A 25,749-nucleotide genomic window follows, 5' to 3' on the forward strand; every position below is an offset into this window, starting at 1 on the left:
GAGACAGCTGCTCCTGCCTCTCCACCCCTAAAAAGTCCCCAGACATTTTGGGGAGGGGGTGTTGCCTAGGAACAGCTGCTGCCCCCACTAGCGCCAGCTCTCTGGGCAGCTTCCAGCAGCAGCCATGGCAAAGATGATATCTGGCACCTTCTTGGGCAAAGAGAAGGCATAAGCCAGGCAAGAACTGGATTCCTGCCTACATGGGAGCAGGCACCTCCCCTCTGGTCAGGGCTTTTGCCTGCTAACTGTCCCCTGGCTCTCTGACCTGCGCTCCCCCATCTCTCCTTTACCCAGAAGGCTCCTGTGCGGTAGCTCTAGGGAGAGCTTCCCATTCTTCTAGAGGATGAGTTGAAGGCCCTAAAGGCAGCTAGCCTCAGGAAGAACAGTGAAGTTTCCCAAGGACTGTCACAGGAAAAAGGGCCTAATGTGTTCTGCTTGACCCAGGGGGGCGGCAGCAGCAGAGAGGCCGATTCAGGCTGCAGGTCATCGAGAACATCCCAAAATGAGGATGGGCTAGTCTGGGAGGTAGTGAGCTTCCTGTCCACTCACACGCTTGTTGATGATCTGATTGGTGGTGGTGTTGCTGATGGGATTGTTCAGCTGTGGATTGGATAGACTCACTGGGCTATGAGACCCCACGACTCCCTTGAGGCCATGTGTTTCAGTGAGAATGAGTCACAGGCTACAGTAGAGTAAAGCCAGGAGACCTGAGTTCAAATTCTGGCTCTGTTACCCCCTGCATGACTTTGGGCAGGGTCTCTGCACCTCGGTTTCCACTTGTAAAATGAGGGGGTAGGGTCAGTGTTTTCTAAGTCCTTTCCAACTTGGCCATTTTGTGATTCCATTAAGGACCAGGTGCCACCTGCTGGTGATGTGGGTAATTGCAGCCCAGCTCTATTAGCCAATGCACATTCTCCCACCTTACAATACAAGTTCCCCTGTGCTCTGGGCGTGGGAGGGATGATTTCTAGAATCTGGGACCCAGCATACCTCTGGTCGGGTTGGGAAAATGGGCAGTGGAATTATTTGGAATGTTGAGTATCGGGCATTCGCTGGGTGTCAAGGACCAAAACCTTACATTTCTAGCCACCAGGGCTTTGCTCCATGAGAACACATTTTTCAATTATTTGGGAAGCCATCAGGGAAACAGGATTTGATTCTGTAGCCATCTTGATTAGAACTGTGGTCATTCTGGGAAGTCCAGGGGGACTTTCACTGGGGGTGGGTCAAGGGCTCAGCATCCTGAGGTTGGCCCTTCAGGTCAGGAAATTGGGTAATGCACCCCCAATTCCCATGTTAGCAGAGCATCTGGACCCTGTCATTCATAGATTCTCTCTCTCCCATTGGTCTTGCAGATAATTGCCAAGCCCAGCAGGAGTCAGACCCCGCCCAAGACGAGGGCTCAGGCCGGAGTTATGCAGGACAAGTAAGTGAGACATTTTGAGTGAAGGGGCTTGTTGTGGGCCTGCTAAAAGGGAAGGCACCTCAGCCTGTGAGCCCTGGGCACTAATCCTATCCTTGCCTTTGGGGTGGGGCAGAAGGTAGCAGGATGCAGTGAGGACGCTGGTTTGAACCCCAGCTCTGCCACGCTCTGTGTGACCTTGAACAAATTTTCTCTTTTGAGGACTCAGTTTCTTCCTCTATAAAAGAAGTGTTTGGCACAAGATGGTCATAAGATCAGAACTTAGAGGTAGAAGGAACCTCAGATGCCATCTGAGAATCCAGCCCTGTCATTTTACAGATGAGGGAGCGGAGGCCCAGGTAGTCCTGACCCTAAATTCATGACACGCACACAGAAAATGACCTCCAAGTCACTCCTCACCCTAAGTTTAGGGTCCTGAGGAGCACAGCTGGTGTCACCTTGGGAAGCTAGGTAAGGGGAGCAAGGAAAAATCATTTTGGCTTAGGCAGGAGTGGGTTTGGAATGAAATGGCATTTATTGAAAAGTGTTTCCTGGGTATCCAGGAGGGCAGCTAGGGGGCACTGCACCAGGCCTAGAGTCAGGAAGACTCAGCTTCCTGAGTCCAAAGTTGGCCTCAGACACTAGCTGGGAGACCCTGGCCAAGTCACTTAACCCCAGTTTGTCTCAGTTTCCTTATCTGTAAAATGAGCTGTAGAAGAAATTGGCAAACCACTCCAGTACCTTTGCCAAGAAAACCCCAAATGGGGTCATGGAGAGTCGGATGGGACCGAAATGACTGAACAATGACAAATGTGTCCAGTGTCACATTGAGGGTCTCTGCTCTCAAAAGCTAAAGAGGGGAAGGTCAGCTTCAGGGCAGACGAAAGGGTCCTAGCGTCCTTAGAGCTTGGCTGGAGGGGTTGGGGTAAAGGCTAAATGACCTTAGGGTCCGGGAGCAGGCAGAACTGAGGGTGCTGCCTGGGGACCTGGAGGGAGCCTCAGCACAGTATGTGGAAAGGCCCAGGGATCCACCATCTTACCAGAAAAGCTGTGGTTGTTGTAGTTGGGTGGGTGGGTCTGAATATGCTGGATGGATGTTCTGGGGGCTCAGGGCCCTCCGCCCACATCCATGGGAGGGGTGGGACACTAGAAGCAGGTGTCAGCTGGGGTCTTCAGAACCACAGGGGAGGTCCCACTGCCAACCTTAGGGGAGAGATACATTTGTTCCCCTCCCCTCATCCAAGACCACGTAGAAAGGGCCAGGGTCAGCCTTCTAAAGACCTCGTCTGCCAAGGGATCTGGGTTCAAGCCTTGACTCTGCTACTCCCCTGGCCTCAGCGTCTTCCTCTGTAAAGTGGTAGTCTTAGAGTAGATGACCCTTTCAGCTCTAAAGGGCAAATCCTGTCCTTCTCTCCCCTACCCTTGACCTCAAAACCACAACCCCCATTGACCATCACCCATTTGTATTGTAGAGCTTTTTAGAGCTATGTCAGTAGCTAGGTACCAGTGTAGGTGACTGGGCCAGTGTAGACAGGGAGGATGGGTATGAATAGCTAGTCTGGGACAGACTGTACAGTGGCACTGTTAGGCTGCTGTAGGTAGTCAGAGTGACAGTAGGAGCTGTTCCAGTTGTGAAGCTAGTGTAGGTGGCTAGGTTGGTGTAGACAGTCACTTTGGAGTGAGTAAATGGGCCAGTGTAGATGGTTCTTATGATAGGTAGCTAGGCAGGTGTAGGCAGAGTATGTAGGAGAGTAGATAAAGTATGAGACTAGGAAAGCCTGCATTCTGATCCTTCTTCTGACACCAGCTGAGCCATCCTAAGGAAACCCTACCTCCCCTCTGAGCCTCAGTTTCCTCATATGTAAAATGGGGATATTAATACCTGGACTGCTGCTCTCCAGGGCTAACACCTTAAAGCCCCATTGTGGGGGGGGGGGGTCCTCAACTCTTAGGATTCTCAGATGGCTGGGCTGGTATAGACCATAAGAGCTGCTGGCTTGGGGTGGCCTGGGCTCCTGGTGCCTCTCAGTGCTGCACCCTCCTGTCACGGTGGGCAAAGGCAGAGCAGATCACTGCTGAGAGAGGATGTTCTTACATACTTAGGGCTTAAGAAATTGGGGTCTTTGGGGGCAGCCAGGTAGCACAGCGAGTAAGAGCACCAGCCCCAGTGTCGGGATGACCTGGGATCGAATCCAGGCTCAGACACTTAGCACCCACCCAGAAACACCTGGCCGTGTAACCTTGAGCAAGTTACTTAACCCCAATCACTTAAAAAAAAAAAAGATATTGGGGTCTTTGGTAGTAAAAGGTATGTTTTGCGGACCTGTGTAGACAAAGGATGTCAGTGGCAGAAGGTGCTCTGGCAAGCATCATGCTGCAAGGTAGAGCTGTTCAAGGAAGGGCAAGGTGGCCAGGTGTAGACAGAACACGGGCCAGAGTTCTAGGGCACAGTGAGCAGGTGTAGAGAGTTCTGGAGTGCTCAGCCCCAGGAAATGAGGGGTCTGTTGTGTGAACATCACATCCTCTGTGCCCTGGGACTGTGACCCGGATCTGAGTATGGGCAAAGCAAGAGTTCTGTCACCAGTGCCAGCAAAAAGACTCCTGTAATCTCCTTCCAAGCAGTTGCTCAGCCCTCCTCCCATCCGTGAGCTGAGAGCTCTGGAGGTGGCCACTGATTCTGTGGCTCCCAAAGCCTGCTCCTGGTTTGCTGGGGCAGGGGCTGTGCTGGTGCGGCCTGCATTGGACGGCACTCCACTTTCACGTGGGTGTAACAGACCTTTCCTGCCAACCTTCTAAGTTGCCTTAGACTGGGAAATTATTTCACCCTGTCTTTTGGGTTCTGCCACTCCAGGAATTGTTTTGTGACATTATTTCTTTTTTTTTCTTTTTGGAGGACAATTGGGGTTAAGTGACTTGCCCAAAGTCAAATGGCTTAAGTGTGTCAAGTGTCTGAGGCCGGATTTGAACTCAGGTCCTCCTGACTCCAGGGCTGGTGCTTTGTTCACTGCACCACCTAGCCACCCCCGTGACATTATTTCAAGGTGTTCAGAGGGGTGTTGAGGAGAACTCAGGCGAGTCGCTGCCTTTTCTCTGCCATCTTGGCCCTGCCTCCCTTTCTTTTTTCTTTCAGAATTCAATTCAGCATACCTTTATTTATTTCAAAAAAAAATTTAAACATTTAAAGTTTTGAAATCTGAATTCTATCCCTCCCTACCCCTCCCTGAGATGATAAGTGGTCAGTTATACACATGCAATTATGTAAAACATTTCCACATTAGTCATTTCGTACAAGAAGACTCGAGTAAAAGAAAGAGAAAGAAAGTGAAAAATAACCTGCTTCAGTCTGTATTCAATCAATATCAGTTCTTTCTGTGGAGGAAAATAGATGGTAGGCTTTATCATGAGTCCTTTGTGATTGTATTGCTGCTAAGAGAAGTCATTCACAGTTTTTCTCAAACAATATTGCCGTTACTGTGTATACCATTCTCCTGGTCCTGGTTCTGTTCACTTCACTCTGCATCAGTTCATAGAAGTCTTTCCAGGTGTTTCTGAAATCTGCCAGCTTATCAATTCTTATAGCATAATAATATTCCTTTACAATCATTTACCATAGCTTGTTCAGCCATTCTCCAATGGATGGGCATCCCTTTGATATCCAATTCTTTGCCACCACAAAAAGAGCTGCTATAAATATTTTTGTACAAATAGGTCCTTTTCCCTTTTTTTGAATGTCTGTGGGATACAGGACTAGTAGTAGTATTGCTGGATCAAAGGTTAGGCACAGTTTTATAGCTCTTTGGGCATAGTTTCTCCAGGATGATTGGATCAGTTCACAACTCCACCAACAATGCATTCGTGTTCTAGTTTTCCCGCATCCCCTCCAACATCCAACATTTTTCTTTTCTGTCATATTAGCCAATCTGATGGGTGTAAGGTGGTATCTGAGAGTCCTTTTGATTTGCATTTCTCTAATCAATAGTGATTTAGAGCATTTTTTAATACACCCATAGATGGCTTTGATTTTTTTTGCCTGGAAACTGCCTGTTCTTATCCTTTGACCATTTATCAATTGGAGAATAACTTGTATTCTTAGAAATTTGACTTCGTTCTCTATATATTTGAGAAATGCAGCCTCCCCTTTCTAAATTTAAATTTCCCATCTGGAGGCAGAGCAAGGAGGACAGGCTGAGATGGGATGGCCTTCCTGGCAGAGGTGAGGGGTATCTGTTGGAGAAGCAACTGGGGGAAGGAGGAGGGGCATTGAAGGCAGTGCTCAGTGTGGAATGAATTTTCCGGAGTTACAGTGGGAAGGAGTCTGGGCAGACGGTCAGAGCTGCCTTCACGGAAACTCACCTCCTGCCCCTTGCCAGGAAGGACGGACTTTGAAGGAAGCCCCAAACCATGAGCATGAGGGGGTTCCCGGGGGAGGCTTGCAAAACAGGAAGCGCTTGGAGCCCATTCCAGGAAAGCCTGGCGGGCCCTGGCAGTGAGATGGCTGGCCATGGAGGCAGAGCAGGGGGGCCCTCAGAGTTCCCAGCAGGGGCTGGAGGCACCTCTCCTACCTAGGAGCCACCCCCACAGCATGCAGGGCTTTGAGTGAGGCCTGAGAAGAGCAGGGCGGGGCTGCTGAGCATACCCTGCGTCTCTCCTGCTGCCACTTCCATTGACATGGGACATGAGCTGGTCAGTATAGTATAAATGAGGCAGCTGCAGGTGGGCTTTCCAGGGGCCCCTGAACTCTGAACTTTGAGTCAAGCTGGGCCAGTTTCAAGGTGGCCAGGAGCAAAAGAATCCTGCTTCCTGAGCTCCCATCAACTCTGGCCAGAGGACCCTGGACTCTGATGCCAGGAGGGACCTTAGAGAAGGCATCTCAGAGCCGGGGAGTCATAGAGAGGAGTCAGGGGCTGGACTGAGCTGAGGGCAGTGCCTGGAGCTCCTGGAGCTTCACTAAAGGGGTCTCTCCCTGGACTCAAACGCATGTTTCTATAACACGTGGCCAACCTTGAGATCTGCCCCTCCCCCCCATGGTGGCCCCAGGGCCATCCTTCTTACAGCGATAGCCTCTTCTCATCTTATTGGAGGGAGACAGAAATAGCCCAGAGATCTGTGGCGAGCCTGTCCCCCAGGGAGGATCTGACTGAGTATTGTTATTACCATCGTGGATGTGGGGGCTGTTGTTATCTGTCCTGGCCCCTCAGTGGGGTGTCAATGACTGCTGTCACAAGTGGGGCTAATTACTTTGGAATATCTGGGCCCTGAGGATCATCGTGTCTGTCTCCCCCGCCCCCATCCTCCTAATAATATTTGGGGGAGGAGTCTACTGCTGTACTTGGATCAGTGATGCGTTGTATCTTACTGTGTCTGTCCCATTGTGGGCCTGTCTGTGTCCCATTCCGTGTATATCTGTGGCCCGTGGTGTGGCCAGCCCATTATGCTAATAGCAGGTCATATTCCTCCCATACTTTTCACACAATGGCCCCATGAGATTATATTATTATCCCCAGTGCACAGACAAAGACACTGAGGCTTAGAGGAGGCAGTGACTTGTTCAGGGTCATGCAGTGAGTCATTTCTCCCAACTCTTACCACTTCCCACAGAGGGCTGGCCAGACTCACTGAGGGTGCATGTCAATCTTCAGGAAAATCTAGCCCTCAAGGCCATAGAGGCAGCGTGAGTAATTGAGCCAGTGGGCTCGGAAGGCAAGAAGCCCAATTCAGTGCACAGCCTGCTTGCTAGGTCCCTGGGCCCCAGGTGACAAACTGGCCGCTGAGGGTGGCCTGGCTTTCCCTCCCCCCCCACTCCCAGCTGGCCTCAGCCCTGGCCGATTAGATCAGCAAGGCCTAGCCGGCCTCATCCCGGGAACATTCCAATCATTCCCCCATCAGCACCGGAGCGGAGCGGAGCCAGGCTGAGGGAGGGCCTGAGGGAGGGCCCTGCACTGGGGAACTTTCCTCCCTCTCAGCCCCTCCCGCCCAGAGCCAGCCCCACACAGTGACTGGGAAGTCCTCAGAGCGCCAGCAGGAAGGTGGGCTCTTGGCTCAGGCTGCAGTGGGCAGGACAGGGCGAAGGTGAGAGTGTGAAATAGGCCTATGGGAGACGCTGGGCTTGGTGGTTCTTTCTGGGGCCCCCGCATTCATTGTCAGGCACCTGGTACAGGCGACCCCCGAGTGGCCAGAGGCTCCGGGCCTAAGAAGTCTATACTGGTTCAGGAGGGAGGCTGCTGGCTGAAGCCGGGGGCTGCTGGCCTCCCTCCCCTCCAGGCAGGGCCCAGACCTCTCTGTAGGTCTCTGCTTCTCTTCTCCAACTGTCCCTGGTTCCCTCAACCAGAAGCTGGAGCAGGGCTCTTCCCTGCTGAGACTCAGCTTCTTAAAATGAGAGAAGACTGGACTAGATGGCTCCTCAGGTTCCCTCCAGCCCGGCCCCTTAGTCTGCACAGCCTGTGTCTGACTCTCTGGCTTAAGCCTCCCACCCCCACCCCTCTCCCCTGCTGGAAGGGTGGTCTTCCAGACCACAGGGCCCTGTGTTCAGGGGGCATCGGGAAATGTATGTTTGGAGGGATGGATGTGGGCAAAGGGGCTATGGTGGAGAGGGCAGGGAGGGCCCAAGAGTGAGCCTGGTGTGGGTGAGGCGAGGGAGAACAGCCTGACTCCAGAGAAGATGGTGTGGAGGAGAGGACAGAGGGAAATGAAACCCTATAGCAAAATCGGGGCCAGGCTGTGAAGGGCCTTGAATGGCGAGCCAAGAGGGCCTTATTGTGTAGGCTGGGTTTTGAGGAGGAGAGTGCACTGAGGGTGAGGGCATGTGCCAGGCAAGCAGACCGTGGGAAAGATGTGGTGCTAAATCTTGGCGACTGATTGAGGGCAGGTGGGGCGGGGGGGAGCGAGGGAGAGAGGCCTCAAGGCCGAGCCTGATGCTGGTAATGGGGCTGGGAGAGTCCTGGAAGGATCATGGCCTGCTCCACAGCGGGAAAGGGCAGCTCTGGTGGGGACAGCATGCCACTGTTTCAAGAACAGCCTGAATGAACTTGGAAACAACGCTCTGTCGGTTGGACAGTTGATGCTGCTTTCTTCCAAGGGCTTTAGCAGTCAGAGCCAAGGGACCTGAGATCAAATCTTGCCTCCATTACTTATCTGTGGGCCCCTGTGGTTTGGTCTGGCTCAGTTCTAGGATCCTGGGGGAAGCTCTGTCCCTCTCCTTTATCTGGGATGCCGTATCCTCGTTCTGGACACGTCTCTGAAGCCTCCACTGCCCACTGAGGGGGACATCTCCCTCTGGGCTTCTTAGCCTCATTTTATAGATGGTAAGTGACCTGCCCAAGGTCACATCACTAATAAAGGTCTGAGGCATCATTTGGGCCCTGGTTTGGAGCAATTCAGCTCACTGGGCATTCACCAGTGAACTCACCTGCTTATACAGAGCCCCAGGCTGGACTCTGGGAAGGCTGTGAAGCTTAGATCAGACCTCAGCCCTGCCCTCACGGAGCTCCCAGGCTAGAAGGGGAAGAAGACAGCCAGGCTTCAGAGATCCCATGGACGACTGGGTCCTTCAGGTGGAGACACAGAACTGAGGGGACCAGGTCCAGGGCCTGGACAGAACTGGGGCTTCTCACCACATGTGCCCACCCAGCCTCCACCACCTGCCTCCTTCTTCGGGGCTCCTGGCCCCCCTCCCCATCCACTTCCTTCTGGGCCTCTAGTCTGCTATGGGTGGAGTGGCTTATCCTCCCCCTTTCTGTGAGGGGCCAGGCAAGGGTTTCAGTCTTGGAGGAGGGATCTGGGCTAGAGGCTCTTAGCCTGGACTGAGAGAGGAAAAGGAGGTGTTCAGGGAGATTCCAAGTGAGCCGGGGTCTCTTGGCCTCTTTCTCTGCCAGGGCTGGAGACGGATTAAGCAGCCGATTAAATTCTCAGCTTCTTTCCTGAGTCCTGGTCATGGGGCTTGGATTTTCCCTTCCCTCATGGCCCAGGCCCCCCATTGGGGAAGAGCAGACTGATCCAGGGCTAATAGGAATGGCAGTCATGGGCCCACAGACCCACAAGAGCACGGCCATGGTCACTGTCCTTCCTGGGGGCTAGCACATATGTGTATACACACATACACATAGACACAGATACATACATGCACACACACGTGCACACACACACAGCCTCGTGCCCAGGAAATAGCAGTACCTTGTAAAACCTGCTGTTTGTCTCTTTTTCTCTGTCTCTCTCCCCACATAACACAATCACACATGTGCCAGCTTGGGGGGGGGGGCGGGACCCTGTGTCTCTCACTCTATTTCACACCTCTCCCCCACCCCATTGGGGGCACTGAAAGGGCCTTGGGAACAAAGAGGGGATGGAGGGGGCGGCATCTCCAGAGCAGTCCCTCCCCCCACCTCAGGGGGCTGCTCGGATACAGAATTATCAATGAGCCCTGGGAAGCCAGGCAGGCAGCAAGGGAGGGAATGAAATGTTTCCAAAGGAGATTTGTAAGTCAATGAGCCCCAAGCCCGCCCTAAGGAAGAGGGACCCGGTTCGAGCCTCTCTGTGAGTCTGTGTGTGTACAGATGGGTACATGCACACACAGTACCCATCTGGACACATACAATCATGTGTCCCTGAGACTATGGCCGTGGGTTCAGAATGGGGCTGTCTGGCTCAGATCACCACCACGTGATTGGCTCTGGGGGCCCCTCCTAGACAGCTGAGAGATCTCCCTGGGCTCTATTAGCAGGGTTGTAAATAGTGTGGCCCCAGTGGTGGCGGCAGGCATGTGAGGACCTGCAAGAACCTGACCTCAGGTGGGCCACCCCACTCGGGGGGAGGGGGGGTGTCTCCTCAGGAGTCTATTAAAACCTTTAGCTTTAAACGCCCCCAGAAAGGAAGAGAGGGCCACGGAGCTCCTGGAGCTTCTGTGGGTGGCCTGCTGGGCATCTGTGGGACCCACTGTGCCTCCTGTAGGACCTCTGGGGTCTCCTTCACACCCGTGCTGGGGATCTGTGTGCATCCATAGGTGTGTCCGTGCTCTCAGGGGGTGTCGGCCTGGGTCTTCTCACGACAGGCGGTATCTGGGCCTCAGCCGTTGCCGTTGAGTTGTTTCAGTTGTGTCTGACCCTTTGTGCGCCCCTGTTTGGGGTTGTCTTGGCAGAGATGCTGGAGTGGTTTGCCATTCCCTCTTCTAGCTCTTTTTACAGATGAGGAAACTGAGGCAAACAGGGTGAAGTGATTGCCCAGGGTCTCCCAGCTAGTGAATGTCTGAGGCCCCAGTCACTGACCAGCTATATCTGATCCAGCCTGCTTCCTCCTCTGTGAGCTGGGATCGCCCTTCCTTGGCGGACATCTGGCTGTGTGCGCCGTGCATCCATGTTCACATGTGGCAGAGGCAGCTGTGTGGAGCCTCGCTAGGGAGAATCCTGGGCCTGGAGTTGGGAAGTTTGCTGCTGCACGTGTCCGGCTCTGTGGCCCCCGGGGGCTTCTTGGCAAAGATCCTGGGGTTTGCCCTTTCCTTCTCCAGCTCCTCTTATAGATGAGGAAACTGAGGCAGGCAGGCTGACATGTCCAGGGTCCCAGAGCTCATGAGGGTCTGGGTCAGGTCTGGACTCAGAAAGAGGAGCCTTCCTGATGCCAGGCTTGGCACTCTAACCACTGAGCCGCCCAGCTGCCCTGGAGTCAGGAAGGCTTGAGGGAAAGCATGGCACCAGATGCCTTCCAGCTCTGTGGCCCTGGGCAAGGCACATCCACTCTGCCTGCCTCAGTCTGCTCATCTGTCAAACGGGAATAGGGGCAACACCTGTCTGTCAAGGGGGTTGTGAGGGTCTCACCAGGCTCTGCTTGTAGAGTGCTGTGGAAACGCAAGCGCTTCTGTGTGCGGCCAGGTGTGTGCCCAGGTGTGTGTGTGTGCGTGGGTGTGTGTGTATGTGCCCGGGTGTAATGCCAAGCAAAGGCAACTTCCCAAGGTTCAAAATACTAGCAAAGCTGCTCTCCATTTTATTCAGTGACAAATTAAGAACAGAGAAAATCAAAATATAGCATAATTCAAAATACAGCATTCACCAAGTGTAATTCAATCAAGTACTACTCCACCCCTGGACATTACATTCATTTAGTCAATCACAGAGTCCCTCTTCTCAAATGGAGATTAGTTTCCAATCCTAAGTAAAGTACATTCATTTGTTCAATCAGAGCACAAACAAAGTCAAAAGTTTCCCACCCTTGGATCACAGCTGAATAGACCATCTACCCCAGAGTTACAACAAGCTTAAGCACAGCATTTAATACCCAAAGAGGTCTTTTCTTCATCTTGGCCCAAGGCAGGTTCTCAGCAATCTTTGTTCCTGGGGAGACAAAGCTTAGCAAGGCCACAAGATACATTGCCAGTGTCCTCATTAATTCATTCTCTGTCTGCAGAACAGTCCTAGGACCCCTGAAAACATTAGCAAAACCCTCTTCCAGGATTTCTGTAAACATACAACAAGAAAATCCTTCTTCAGGGCTTCTGAACCAACAGCCAGGTTCCAGAACCTCTGCAACAACAGCACTGTCCTTCACCATTGGACAAATCTGGCAAAACAACCTCAAAACAGACAGACAAAGTACCAGCAAAACAGCCATGTCTCCTCAGTCCTTGGCAGCTCTAGGTGGCAGCTCTCAAAAGTCCTGGGCAATTCGAACTGGCCCTCAGCAATCCTCTCTGTCTTTCTCTGCCTCCAAGATGCTGCTTCCAAAAAGTTCTTCAGCCTCTCTCTCTGCTTGTGTCTCTCTAAAATTCATGTCACCAGCTCCTCCTAGTTCAGCCCTCTCTTTTCAGGTCAACAAGTCCATCCCACAAGTGGGATTCACAAGCTCTGAGTTTTAACACAATCAATCCAAAAACCAAGCCAATACAGGGGGATCTTTAAATTCCATTACTATTACACTGGGTATGTGCCCAGGTGTGTGTGTGTATGTGTGCCTGGGTGTGTGTGTGTGTGTGTGTGTGTGTGTGTGTGCGTGCGCCAGGGTGTGTGTGGGGGGGCTTTCTGCATACATAGGTCCATGTGTGTCCGTGTGTGTGTTTGCACAGGTCTGTGCATGTGCGTGACTGTACAGCATTTGCACGTGCCCGTGTGGGTACAAGTCTATGGTGCTGCTTTTAGCTCTCAGCAGGGCTGCCCCTTGGCCCCTCTGGGTGCTGACAATCTCAGGAGCACAGGTTCTCAGCTGATTCTGACCTCCCCATGGGTCATCAGGTCTAGCACACGCCCAAGCCCCGTTTCTTGCCTGGTAGTCCCCTCCTCTATAAACAGGAGGAGGAAAGGTACAGGTTGCTAATTTCTCTTGCATACAAACTCAGGGCACCCTGGGAAGGCTGGAGAAGCCTGGGGGGGTGGGGGAGGGGCACTTGTGACAAGTCCTCAAACATGGGCAGATGCCGGGGCTGGGGGCAAGGAAGTCTGAGGCCTAGCCTTTCTGCTCCTGTGGACACTTCCCTTCTATGAAGTGGAAGCGGCCCCCTGTACCACCATCCTTCGAGATCTGGGAGAAGCAGAGACCATCCCTTACTTAGGACAGGCCACAGTGAGACCTCAGACAAGGAAGGGTAGCCCCAGAAGGCTGGGATTCTGTCTTCCCAGGGGGACCAAGGTTCTGCTTCTGCTCCCCAGTGCCAGGCAGGGAGGGCCTTGTCCTTGTCCAGTGCTCCCCAGAGCTTCTGGCAGCCAGGGTCTCTGACGTGGATCTTTATTCCTGTGCTCTGGACTTGGTCTGGCTCAGCACAGACAGACCATGGGGCCTGGCCTCACTTTGACAAACCCCTGTGTTTCCAGGGCTTGAGCACATGCTGACTTCTGGGAGTTAGAGGGTCATGTCATTGACCCCAAGGAGCTGCCAGTCTGAAGGAGGCAGAATCAGAAAGGTGGGGGATGTGGCCATAAGCTCAAAGCCTTGGGATGAGCACTGACCAGCCTTCACTCCTTGTCCTCACAGGGTCCTGAAGATCAGGATGGTGTCCTGCGTGTGGGTGCTGATGCTGTGGAGCTTCTTGTGGTCTGTGGGCCACAGCTCAAGGCCCAGGAAGCTGGAATTCTTCCGTAGTAAGACAGAGTTGAACCACCTGGTGGTTGATGACGTGTCGGGGACCGTGTATGTGGGGGCTGTGAATGCCCTCCACCAGCTCACTGCCGACCTCCAGCTAGTCCACACAGTGACTACGGGGCCTGAGCTGGACAACAAAAAGTGCACCCCTCCCATTGAGCAGAGTCAGTGCCAAGAGGCTGTGAAAACGGACAACGTCAACAAGCTGCTCCTGATGGACCGGCCAGGCGGGCGGCTGGTGGAGTGTGGCAGCCTGTTCAAGGGTATCTGTGCCCTGAGGGAGCTTGGCAACATCTCACACCTCATCTTCTACGAGGACAGCAGCGGCGAGAAGTCTTTCGTGGCCAGCAACGATGAGCGGGTGTCCACGGTGGGGCTGGTGACCAGTGTGGGCAAAGGGGACGATGAGGGGGGGCCTGGCGAGCGCGTGCTCTTCGTGGGCAAAGGCAACGGGCCCCACGACAACGGGATCATCATCAGCACGCGCCTGCTGGACCGCAAGGACGGCAAGGAGGCCTTCGAGGCCTACACGGACCACACGGCCTTTAAGGCCGGCTACCTCTCGGCCAACACCCAGCAGTTCGTGGCCGTGTTTGAGGATGGCGACTATGTCTTCTTCATCTTTAACCAGCAGGACAAGCAGCCGGCCAAGAACCGCACCCTTGTGGCGCGAATGTGCAAACAGGACCCCTTCTACTATTCCTACTTTGAGATGGACCTGGAGTGCCACGGCAGCTCAGGGGAGCTGTATAGTGTCTGCCACGCAGCCTTCGTGGCTGCCCCGGGGGCCACGCCCGGGGCCAGCCAGGTGCTCTTTGCAGTCTTTGGCAAAGATAGTAAGGGCAGTGCGGGCAGCCTCCGCTCCGCCCTGTGCCTCTTCTCCTTGGAGGACATCCACCAAAAGATGGAGGAAAACAGGAACAAGTGTTATACGGGCGCCCAGGGCAGTAGCTCCCAGACCTTCTACAAACCCTTCCACGGGGACGTCCAGTGTGCGAGCCACGGGCCGGTGAGTCTGCCTGCAGGGAGAGGAAGCGGGCTTGGGAAGACTGGAGGGGGGCAGGGGGAGTGGGAGCCCTGAGGGGCAAGAGCTGCTCCCTCCTGGATTCCCACATGGGCAGTGTCTGGAGACTGACCACATGACACAGATCTTGTATTGAGTTATAAATCTTTTTTAAAAAAAAGTGCACTTAGTCAGCACCTGCTGTATACAGAGCCCTGCTATTATGGGGGGCTCTCAGAGTAACAGGGGGATAACCCACAAACTCCATGGCTGGCACAGGATTGCATAGGAGAGGGCCAGAGGAGAAGACGTGACTTGGGCTGACCTTATGATGGAACTTGGGTTTATGGTGTGGCGGGAAGGCAGGCAGCCGCAGAGGTCATCTCACTCTTCCCTGGTCTGCAGATGGCCAGCCAGAGTTTCCGCTGTGGCTCTGAGCACTTGCCTTACCCCCTGGGGAGCCGGGACGGGCTGGTGGGCACTGCCACTCTACAGAGAGATGGCCTGAATCTGACGGCAGTGACAGTGACTACTGAAAACGGGCACACTGTGGTCCTACTGGGGACATCAGATGGCCGCATCCTCAAGGTGAGTCTGGGGGCTTGCCAGGTGTGTGGCTTCCCCTCCCCATCTCTTCTCTGTTGCTGTCTGGGCTGCGGCCATGAGGGGTGAGTGCCAGGTGGTAGCCTAGCAGTAAGGACCCTCCCCATCTGGAGCCCACAGGCCTGGGCCCTCCTCCCCATACACTGACGATGACCTGGGGCAGGTCATTCCCCTAGGGAGGATGCTTTGCTCTGTCCCTCCTGGGGGTAGCGGGCCATGGTCCCTGAAGGCTTCTCGGAAGGGCTCAGCCACAAAGGGTGGCCGTCCTCTGTGCTCAGCTCCTTGAACCCTTGCTCCCTCTGCTCAGGTGTTCCTGACCGCTGATGATGGAGAGTCCAAGGAATACGGTTCCATCCTTGTGGAGCTTAACAAACGCATCGAGAGAGACCTGCTGCTGTCCGCCAATGGGACTAATCTCTATGTTATGACCCAGGACAAGGTAACATAGCCAGCCCATAGCCCAGAGTGTGCAGAAGCATCCAAAGGGCCTGGCGCTGATTTCCCTGTTAGCGCCAGAGTCCATCCTGTCCCTCCAATGTGCGCAGCCTTGTGTTCTGTGTGGGGACCTTCCAGGCTTAGACCAAGGGTAGAGACAGAGGGCTGCGAGCCTCCTGGGCCTGAGCTGGGGGCGGGCGGGGGGGCCCTTCAAGGCCTACAGGCTCCCTGAGCGATGGGGAGCTAAGGCAGGTCCTGGCGGGGTGGGCAGAGTAGAGCTTGTGCTCCTCATTCCTTGTCCTGGGAGTGCTTGGCCACTGGGAGCCCCACGTTGCTATGGAGCTGCCCGGGAAGACCTCCAGCTCTCCCTGTGTCTCTCTCTGCCTCTAGCACAGTGGGCACCTGAGAGGGGCTGGAGCTGTGTGTGTGTCAGCCTCCCTCCCGCCTTTGTCTCTTTCCCATCTCTTGTCTTCTCTTCTTTCTCTGGCCCTGTCTCCATCTGTCTCCTTCTCCTCTCTCTCTCTATCTCTTTGTCTCTCTGCCTCTCTGTCTCTCTCTCTCTCTCCCTCTCTCCCTCTCCCCTCCACCCCCCATTCTCTCTCTCCCTCTCCCTCCTTGGAGATAGCGGGGAAGCCAGGAATCTGGGTCAGCTCACCTCTCTGGGACCCATGGTGCCTTTGTGGGGGTGGGGCAGGCTGCAGCCATATTCATTGGGGGATCAGGGTTTACCTGGAAAATGGCCAGGATACCCAGTGCTGAGGGCAGGGGGGGTGGTGCTAATGATATTCAAATCACATGCCAATGTGCAGAGCACCCGCCTTACCCTTTCTGAGAGGAGGAGACTCCTGGGGAGCTGGTTGTAGTTGAGATAACCTGACCTAGACCCAGGGGGATGACTTCGAGTCCCCTCCCCAGTCCCCTAGGAATGGCTGGGCGATAGCCCACAGGGAGGGCGGAGGTCATGGAGCAGAAGGCAGATTTTCTGACCCAATTTTTGCTTGTCCCTGACTTTTTGCAAGCTTCAGCTCCCTCCTAGGACATGGGTCCAAGCTGCAGCTAGGGTGGAGCCAGAGGGAGGATGAGCTGCCTGGGGCCCACTTCTGGGGGCTTGGGCCTATGGCTGGCGCTCTTGACCCTCCAGTGTGCCTAGCTGGCCCTGTGCCCGGCTCCTCCTGTGGGGAGCCCTGGACCCTGCCCTCCTGATAGATACGCAGTGATCAGAGACACACAGAGCCATAAAAAGGAGATAGAGTGTAGGTTTGGCCACGGCGGGGGGGGGGGGGGGGGGGGCCTGAATCTCATCTGGCCCTTTGGTCCTGGGGTGTGGCCTTTTGACTGAGTCCAAGTTCTACAGAACAAATCTTTTTAGAAGGGATCTGTTCTATGAGGTTTGGATTCAGTCAAAGGGCCACACCCGAGGACCTAGAGGGCCATGAGGCTGTAGGTTCCCCACTCCTGGGCTAGGACATTGAATGCCAAAATGAGGGAGCTTTATTTGGCAGGCAGTGGGGGACGTCAGGTAGAGTTTTTGAATAGAATTGACATGGGCTGATCTGAGAAGGCTGGACAGGAGAGGAGAGAGCTTGAGTGATTAAGCCCTTCCTTTTCTGAGAGTCCCCCCTGATCTGAGGTTGAAGGCACATGCCTCCTGGGCCGTTTGACAGCAGGGGTAGGGAAGTCCTGTAGGAGGTGATCATCCAATCCAGCAAAGAGCCACCAAGGGCCCAGACGGGGCCTGTGGCTCTGGCAGTGGAGGGGAAGGGTCAGAAATGAAGGTCTAGAATGGCCTTAGCATGAGGGTGTGGCCTCCAGACCCCTGGGTCACTCCGTTGGCGGGCTCTAGAGAGGGAAGTGATGTGTGACGTGGGCGAGTAGATCTAGGATCTGTGTCTAGCTTAGAACCCAGGCCCCAGATGGAAGCCAGCTGTGGCCAGGGGCATTCTGAGCTGTAACATCAAGGAGCCAGGGTGGTACTGGGGGTGGGAGGAGAGAATCTAGGGCCAGGGTGCTACAAGGAAGGGTCTAGAGCCAGGATACTATGGTATGTGTGTCTAGAACCATGGTCCTGGGCGGGGGGGGAGGGTCTAGAGCCAGAGTGCTTGGAGGGGTGTGTGCCTAGAGCCAGGGTTGAGGGGATGTCTAGATGCTATGTGGGCAGGGGGGTTGTCCAGAGCCAGAATCCTACAGGACCAGACACATTTCATGCCCCAAGGTGATGGTGGGGACTTGAGAAGCTTCTTGGCTTCCTTCCTCATCCCCAGGCTAGGGGTCCTGGGGCCTTCCAGCCACCACCTCACCCCCTCGGCCTTTCTCCAGGTTTTCCGGCTTCCTGTTCAGGACTGTCTAAGTTATTCAACCTGTGAGCAGTGCCAGAATTCTCGGGACCCCTACTGTGGCTGGTGTGTGCTTGAAGGATGGTGAGTAGCTGTATTGAGGCCAGGCCACAGGGAGGCGGGGGCAGGGCTGGGGACAGCGAAGGTGGGGAGTGGGGCAAGTGGCTACAGGGACCAGATATGGGTGTCAGAGAAGGAAGGGTCCTGAGGGGGCCCCCAATCTGAGTGAGATGCCATTCTGTCCTTTGGGGGCTGTGGTCCCTCCCAGAGGTAAATGTTCTCCCCTCATCATGGTTTGGGCTGGCCCTCAGGAGAGTCCCCATTCTCAGTTTGGGAGCCAGGTCTGCCCTAGGGGGGTAGTGGGTCTGAGGGAAGACACACGATCCCCTGTTTTCAGGGATCCCCTGGTTTAAGGAGAGGGGGCATAGTTTGGTCCTACCCTGGGGCTCCTAACACTCAACTTCCCTCCAGCTGCACCAGGAAGGTCGACTGCCTGAGGGCAGAGGAAGAGAATCATTGGTTGTGGAGTCGGGGGGACACCTGTGTAGCTGTCACCAGTGCCCACCCCCAGAACATGAGCCGCCGGGCTCAGGGTGAGGTATGAGGACTGGGGGGAGAGGACGTGGGAAGAGAGGACCCAGGAAGAGAGTTAGGGAAGGGCAGGGAGCCAGCCAGAGCCAGGCAACAGGAGGTGGCGAAGGTGGGCAGGAGCAAGCAGGGAGGGCTTCTTGGAGATGGGGGCACCCACACAATGTGAGACAAAGGCATACTGGAGAGGGCTTCATTCTTGGCCTGTCTCCTGCTCACTTGCCCTTCAAACACCCGGGAATGGTTCAGGCTGGTATTTGCATAGAGTGAGATGTCTCTCTGTCTGTCCCTGTGTGCACTTGTGTTCTCTGGGTATGAGCTTACCACCCTTACTTCCCTTTTCTCTCTCTCTTCCCTTACCTCCTCACCTCCCTCATCACTCTCACCACCCTCTCCTCCCTCATCACCTTCTCCTCCCTCTCCACCTGTGGGCATCTGTCATGTATCTCCAGGTGCATTTGACGGTCAGCCCGCTCCCAGCTCTGACAATGAATGATGACCTTCAGTGTAGCTTTGGAGATTCGCCAGCACACCCTGCCCATGTGGAAGGAGAGACCATCACATGTAACTCCCCCAGCAGCATCCCCCCAACGCCTCCAGGCCAAGGTCAGGGGCCTAGCTCCTCCCCAAAGAGTGAGGTTTCCTAATAGAGCTGCATTAAGCCAAAAATGGCATGGAGGGCTGGGCAGAGTGATCGGGGGCCACCGAAAAAGCCCCAGGGATTGAATGATAGTGAGAAAGAAGAAAGGAAGGGAGAGGGGATGAGGGGGAGGAGGAAATGGGAGGGCAGGAGGAGGCACTTCCATCCTCTCCCAGGGGCATGTGTCTCAGGGTCACCTGGCAGGCCTTCCTTCCCCAGGGAAACTGAAATCAGGTCGTTCCTGAGCTAGCCAGGCTGCTGGGCCACACCTGTGCCCTGAATTCTTTGAAACCCTTGGTGGGGACGATGGTGTGGGAAAGGCCAGGGCTGCTGGAGGGTGGAGAGTCACTCTAGGACAGGGACCTGAGAGGTGTGCCAGGCCTGGGCACCTGGCGGGACTTCATCCCACAGAAGTAAGGAGCCGCTGCCCCCAAGGCTGAGGGAACGTCAGCAAGGGCCCTTGGGGCCGAAACATGAGGCCTCCAGGCTTTGAGCTGCTCACCTGAGACAGGATCTGATATTTGCCTTTGTGGCAACAGGTGAAGTCAGCCAGAAAACTAGGAGAGCCCATGGGGAGGCTGGGGCAGGCCCCACCTTGTGTAAGCTGGCCAGGCCTGCGCACCTGGCAGCCGGCAAGAGCCTCTGAGACAGTGGGGAGAGCCTAAAAGGCCTGCATTTGAATTCTGTCTCTGGCCCTTGGCTCTCGGTTCATACCTCTGAATGTGGCATCATCTGTAAAATGGGTATTAGAACACTCATACCATAGAACTTCCAGGTTAACTTCTGATGAAAACATCAGTCAGTCTCTCTGAAAACACTTACTATACAGTCAGCTCTGCTGGGGATTCAAAGATGAAACAAATATAATCCCTGCTTTCCAGGAGCTCCCATTCTGCTGGGGAAGTGTGTGTGCGTGCGTGTGTGTGTGTGTGTGTGTGTGTGTGTGTGTGTGTGTGTGTGTATGATTGGATTGCTTCCATTTTACAGATGAGGAGACTGAGGCTCAGAAAAGTCTCGTAGCAAATGTAGGATTTAAAGTGGGAAAGTACCTTGGAGATCTGATTGTCCAGTTGACAGAGAAGGGGATTGAGGTTGAGAGAGTGGAAAGCACATGACCAAGGTCACACAGCAAGTTCCTGGTAAAGCTGGGGCCTCTAAGCCACCTGGAGCATCCCCTAACTGGGATGTCAGGGAAGGGGTGGAATGTCTTCTGGAAAGCTCCCTTGACCTGCAGTCAGGAGAGAGCAGGGTTGGAATCAAAGCTTGCTCCCTTCTCCAAACTGCATGACCTTGAGCCTCAGTTTCCCCATTTGTGAAATTGGCCAAAGGATCCAGCACTATCTGCCCCCCACCATGATTGGGAGGAAAGCCTTTGGAGACTTTAAACATCCCTGTCCAGTGGGACGGCTGGGGCTCCTATGGGTCACTCCAGAACCCAGCAGTCTTCCTGGGAGTGTTTGGGCTGCCAGCCAGGAGGCTAGAGAGCCCCCAGAGAGAGGAGTCACTATTTCCAGGGTCGCTATCACCTATGCCCACCCACCTCCATAGCTCTGTCCCAGCCCCTCCTCCGTGCCTCCTCCCTTCCCTACACCTTTGTCCTGACCTTCTCTCCCCCCCTCCACCTAGAATGCCCTTCGCCCTCTCCTCCTCTTCAAATCCCTGGTTCTCCTTAAATCTCAGCCCCCCCGGGTCATTCAGGAGATCCTTTCTGGGGCACCCAGCAGGTAGTGCCAAGCCTCCCCCCGCCATGTCTTTTGTAGTTAATTATCTGTGAATGGACTGCCCCCTCTACTTGGACAGAAGTTCCCTAAGGACGGAGCTTTCATAGTGTCTCCATCCCGGCCTAGAGCCTGATAAATCCTGGCTGCTTGGTCGGGCAGAAGGGGGTATCAGAGTATCTAGCACAGCCCCCCTGATTTTACTGAGGACCAAGAGGGGGGTGTGCAGGAGCATGGCAGGTGGGGGGGGCAGCTCACCACCATGCCTGTCTTCCCTCCTCCTTCAGACCACGTGGAGGTCCGGATTGTGCTCACCTTCCTGCGGACTCCTGTGTTCTTGACCTCTCACATGTATCCATTCTATGACTGCAAGGAGGCCATGAGTCTGGCAGAGAATGTGCCGTAAGTGTCCAGAGCCCGGTGCCAGTGGGCCCCGACCTTGGGCCCCTGCTGGCCTGAGGCTGCCCAGGGCAGCCCCCATGGGTGGCTCCCTCACCTGCCTGCTCCCCCCCACAGGTGCATCTCTTGTGCCAGTAATCGCTGGAACTGCCAATGGGACCTGAGGTACCACGAGTGCCGAGAGTCTTCTGCTAACCCTGAGGAGGGCATCATCAAGTCCCACATGGTAAGGACAGGGCCAGGCCTGATGGGGAGGGTGGGGAAAATCTCTGGAACTGGCAGTTGGGACTCAAGCTCACAGCCTTCCACAGACACTGTGGGCCACCACCTCCCCCTCCATGTGAAGGAGATCATGCCCTGCAACCTTGTGGCCTGGTATGGACATAAGGAGTGTAGGAGGGCCTGTACACAGAAGAACGTGTACAAGCATAGGTCATACCCTTGGCCAAGGGCAGATGGGGAGTGATCCTGGGCCCTGCCTAAGGGAAGGATCCAAAATGGGGAAACCATGGAAATTCACCCTCAGCTCTCTGCTGATCTGCCTGCCTCCCATATGGCTTTGAAATCTCTCAGCCACAAGGCAGGTGTGGACAAGCAAAAACTATTGATAATGTGAACAGACCTTGGGCTTGAGCCTGGAGAATCTGTGACCTCAGCCTCCCTGGGCTTCAGTCTGGCCCAAATGACCTTGGGGGTCCCTCCCAGTTCCAAACTATGACTGTCATTCCCAAATCCACCCAAAGTGTCTTTGTGTCCCTTCCCTGGGGGACGAGGCAGTGGGAGGTTCCCCAGAGGCCTATGGGACCTGACGCAGGGGAGCCCTGCTCGCTCACTGGGGCTGCGCCTCTCTCCACAGGAAGACAACTGTCCACAGTTCCTAAACCCCAGTCCACTGGTCATCCCCATGAACCATGAGACACCCGTGAAGTTTGAGGGGAAGAACCTAGATCCAGTGAAGGTGAGTGAGTGCAGCCACCTCAATGGGCCCCCCAGCACATGCACACTTACACGCACACACACGCACACACATGCGTATGAGGCCCTGCCATGTATTTAGGAGTGAGACTCCATAGTGTCCCTCCCAACACTCTCAGATTGGGACTCAGAGGCCACCCTGCCCATACCCAAAGGATGAGTAGGATTTAGAGTAAGGGCTGGCCCCAGGCTGGCTTGTGCCAAAGAGCCCCAGTGCTAGCCGCTGCCTTTAAATTGCTACCAGTCTGCCAGAAGGTCCTACTACTACAAGCTAGGTTTCCCTAAGCAGGCCAGACTTTCCTGCAGGAGGTGCCTGGGCTCAAAGCACAGAGTGGCCTCCTCCTGTAAGCACCCACACTGGCCACCACCCTGGGGCAGCCCTTCAGCCCTCCTCCCATTCATCATCCCTGCAGCCGCTGAGGTCCCAAGACCCTGGGGAGTGCACTGACCATGGCATTCTCCTCCAAGTCAGGAGCCCCCCACCCACGGTTTCTGCACACTGGGCACTGCAGCCAGACCTGCACTCATCTCTTTCTGCTTCATGTGCTATAATCTCCAGCCTCCAGGCCTTTGCTCCTGGTTTTCCCACTGAAATGCCACCTTCTCCAGGAAGTCGACCTTAGTGCATGTGTGTGCGTTATCCAAGTCAGGTGATACATTACACTTAGTTCAGGTTAACAGGTATTTATTAATCACCTACTGTGTGCCAGGCACCAAAGAGACAAAGATAAAAACAAAACAGCCCTTACCTTCATGTTTGCACTCTCCCCAGCATGGGGGCATCCACGTGTATACTCATAAATGCCAAGTCTGCAAAGCAATTTAGAAAGAGCAGGGAGGAGAAATCAAGTCAGAATGCTAACCCCAGGAGGAGATAAGGAAAGGCTCCTTCTAGGAGGCTGTGCTCTGATGGCAGTCAGGGTTCTAAGTGGCATAGATGAGGAGGGATGGCATGGCAGACTGTGCAAAGGCTGGGGGGCTGGAGATGGGGTGGTAGGTATGGAGAACTGAGCAGACTGAGTGATGTAAAGATGACATGGAAATGTATCCATAAAGAAGGCTGGCATTAGCTGTGGGCCCCTTCAGGCCTAAGTCTCTCCCCCAAAGCTCCCCTGGGAGTCCCTTAGGCTGGATTTGGCTCCATCTGAGGCATCTGGGGGATGGGGAGGGGCCAGCAGAGAGCTCCTTGCCCCCTTCTCCCTCCCCAGGCACCTGGGCCTCAGCACTGGTGTACCAACGTCATATATCTCCCTTACCTTCCCCAGATGTCCTCCCTGCATGTGGGCAGCGAGAAACTGAAATTTGAGGAGCCAGTGAGCACCGGGGAGTTGGGCACCTTCACGTTTACAACCCCCAAGGTACGGCCAGGTCAGGCTGGCCAGGGCTCAGTGGGACCACACTTAGTAGGTGGGGAGGGAGGTGACCTTGGACTCTGGAGGAAATGCCAAGGAGAGGAGAGAGCCAGTCTGGAGGGCAGAGGGAGGAAGTGGATGTCCATTAGGAGAAGGGGAAAGGTTGCAGGGAGCCAGGACTGAGGACAGGAAGGGGTTAAGGGCCCAGTGAAGGAGAGCGAGGAGGGGAGGGCGAGGAGGGGATGGCTCAGCCCCTGCATGGACAGTGTAGCAAGTAGGGAGCAAATAGGATACATCTTAGCTATTTATCCCCTCTTTGTAGCATGTTTCAGGATACAGTGTATCCCTCTGGCTTGTCCTCCCAGGGCTGGTAGGGAGTCCCTGTCAGTTCCCTCTATGTTGGCTGCCTTGGGGGTGTTCTGTAGCCTCTGGGTTACAGTGTATCTGTGTGCCTGCTGCCCCCTGGGGCTGTGATGCTACCAAGGAGGCTGGAGTCCAGGAACACATAGCCACTGGGCTTCCTGGCCCCCTGCCTCAATCCTCAGCTATCCTATGATGGGAACGAGACGCTGCCTCTGAACTTGTACATCAAGTCTTATGGGAAGAACATTGACAGCAAACTAGAGGGTGAGGCCTTTAGGGACCAGGAGCTGAGGGCTCGAGATGGGCGGGGCTTGGGGAGGGAGGGGGCGGGGCCAGCATGGAAGGGGCGGATCCTGGGGTGGAGGCCCAGGATGGGCGGGGCCTGGGAGATGGAGGCCCAGAATTGAAGTGGGGCCTGGGGGGGGGGGGTGGTGTCCCGGGATAGGGGCGGGGCCAGGGGAGGGGGCGGGGGGGCCATGGATGGGGGGAAGAGAGCAGTGTAAAGAGGCTTCAACCTGGGGTCTACTTTCCCTCCCAAACGTTCTTCCTTCCGCAGTGACCCTGTACAACTGCTCCTTTGGCCGCAGTGACTGCAGCCTCTGCCTGGCCGCTAACCCTGCCTACCGCTGTGTGTGGTGTGGAGGCCAGAATCAGTGTGTATATGAGGCCCTGTGCAGCAACATCACCACTGAGTGCCCACCCCCTGTCATCACCAAGGTGAAGCTGCTGCCCCCACCCCCACATACTGGCTGGGAGTGGGAGAGATGGACCCTGGCCTTGGCTTTGCCACCTGCCTGTTTCCTAAGGGTGTCCTCTAGGCCTGGGTCTCACTCTCTCTCTCTCTCTCTCACACACACACACATACACACACGCATACACGCATGCATACACACACACACAAAGTACACGCATACATCTCATGTGGTAGTTCTTGGCCACTCTGACCCTGTAGCTCCCCTGCTTATGTGATCCCCGAGGGAGGAGGGGCTGGAACTTTGGCCATCATGCCCTCCTTCTGTGGGCTGCCCAGGTCTTTACACTACTGCAGGCTTGCAGGGGGAGGCAGGACGGATGGCGCCCTGAGTGGGCCCTGCCCCAGCCCTCCCTGGCTTCCAAGAGTTGGGGGGGGGGAGCCAGAGGATTGTGGATTGGTGTGTGCGTGTGGGTGCCTGCAGACATGGGCACACTGGTGATGGCATGTTTGTTCTTAGAGGCACCGGGGGAAAAGGGAAGTGGGTGAGGGGGCGCTAGGCCCTCTCTGCATTGGTGCCCGTCACAATTCTGGATGTTTGTCTCCAGATTAAACCCAAGACAGGACCCCTGGGCGGCGGCATTCGGGTCACCATCCTGGGGTCTAACTTGGGCATCCGAGCTGATGATGTCAGGAGGATCACAGTGGCTGGCAAGAGCTGCGATTTTCAGAGGGCTCAATATTCTGTGTCCACCAGGTAATAGGGTGGCTCTGAGCCCCCTCCCATCTCTGCCATGGGCCCAAGTTCAGAGCAGGAGGCCCTGGGGTCCCCAAAGGCTCTCAGGCTTGTTTCCTGGGGTGGGAGGGAAAGAGGGAAGCCCCCTTACCCCTGTTGGAGGTTGGGGGGGCCACCCTGGGCCAGGCTGCAGTACCTCTGTGGCCTAGGCCGGTCTCTCAGGCACCCCCACCTCCTCAGGGAAGCCTCCCTGGATTCCTTTTTGTACTTAGCCCTCTGTGTCTGGACGCTGGGTTCCTTCTGGGCAGTCCTTGTTTCTTTTGTCTTTGCACTCCCAGTGCCTAGTAAAGACAGAGCCTTGGCATGAGGAAGTTCCAGTATGGAAACTCCTTGTACCCTTGCAGATGGGATAGATAGATAGATAGATAGATAGATAGATAGATAGATAGATAGATAG

The 25,749-nt window shown here is 55.0% G+C and overlaps 1 protein-coding gene across 1 annotated transcript in view; it reads left to right on the forward strand.

Annotated features, from left to right (window-relative positions):
• PLXNB2 (plexin B2) overlaps window positions 1-25,749 on the forward strand; it is a 65,998-nt gene that overhangs the window by 22,444 nt on the left and 17,805 nt on the right. The window contains exons 2-14 of the mRNA XM_069102935.1: window positions 13,349-14,465; window positions 14,865-15,047; window positions 15,370-15,501; window positions 17,814-17,914; window positions 18,302-18,428; window positions 18,871-19,024; window positions 21,064-21,178; window positions 21,293-21,401; window positions 22,032-22,133; window positions 23,416-23,508; window positions 24,048-24,129; window positions 24,422-24,582; window positions 25,165-25,313. Of these exons, the coding sequence (XP_068959036.1) occupies window positions 13,349-14,465; window positions 14,865-15,047; window positions 15,370-15,501; window positions 17,814-17,914; window positions 18,302-18,428; window positions 18,871-19,024; window positions 21,064-21,178; window positions 21,293-21,401; window positions 22,032-22,133; window positions 23,416-23,508; window positions 24,048-24,129; window positions 24,422-24,582; window positions 25,165-25,313 (2,625 nt within the window). The remainder of the gene's footprint in view (window positions 1-13,348; window positions 14,466-14,864; window positions 15,048-15,369; window positions 15,502-17,813; window positions 17,915-18,301; window positions 18,429-18,870; window positions 19,025-21,063; window positions 21,179-21,292; window positions 21,402-22,031; window positions 22,134-23,415; window positions 23,509-24,047; window positions 24,130-24,421; window positions 24,583-25,164; window positions 25,314-25,749) is intronic.

Source organism: Petaurus breviceps, unplaced genomic scaffold (genome assembly GCF_028583685.1).
Source record: "Petaurus breviceps papuanus isolate PSGF00001 unplaced genomic scaffold, PetGlider_PUasm1.0 558, whole genome shotgun sequence".
NCBI classification, from domain to species: domain Eukaryota; kingdom Metazoa; phylum Chordata; class Mammalia; order Diprotodontia; family Petauridae; genus Petaurus; species Petaurus breviceps.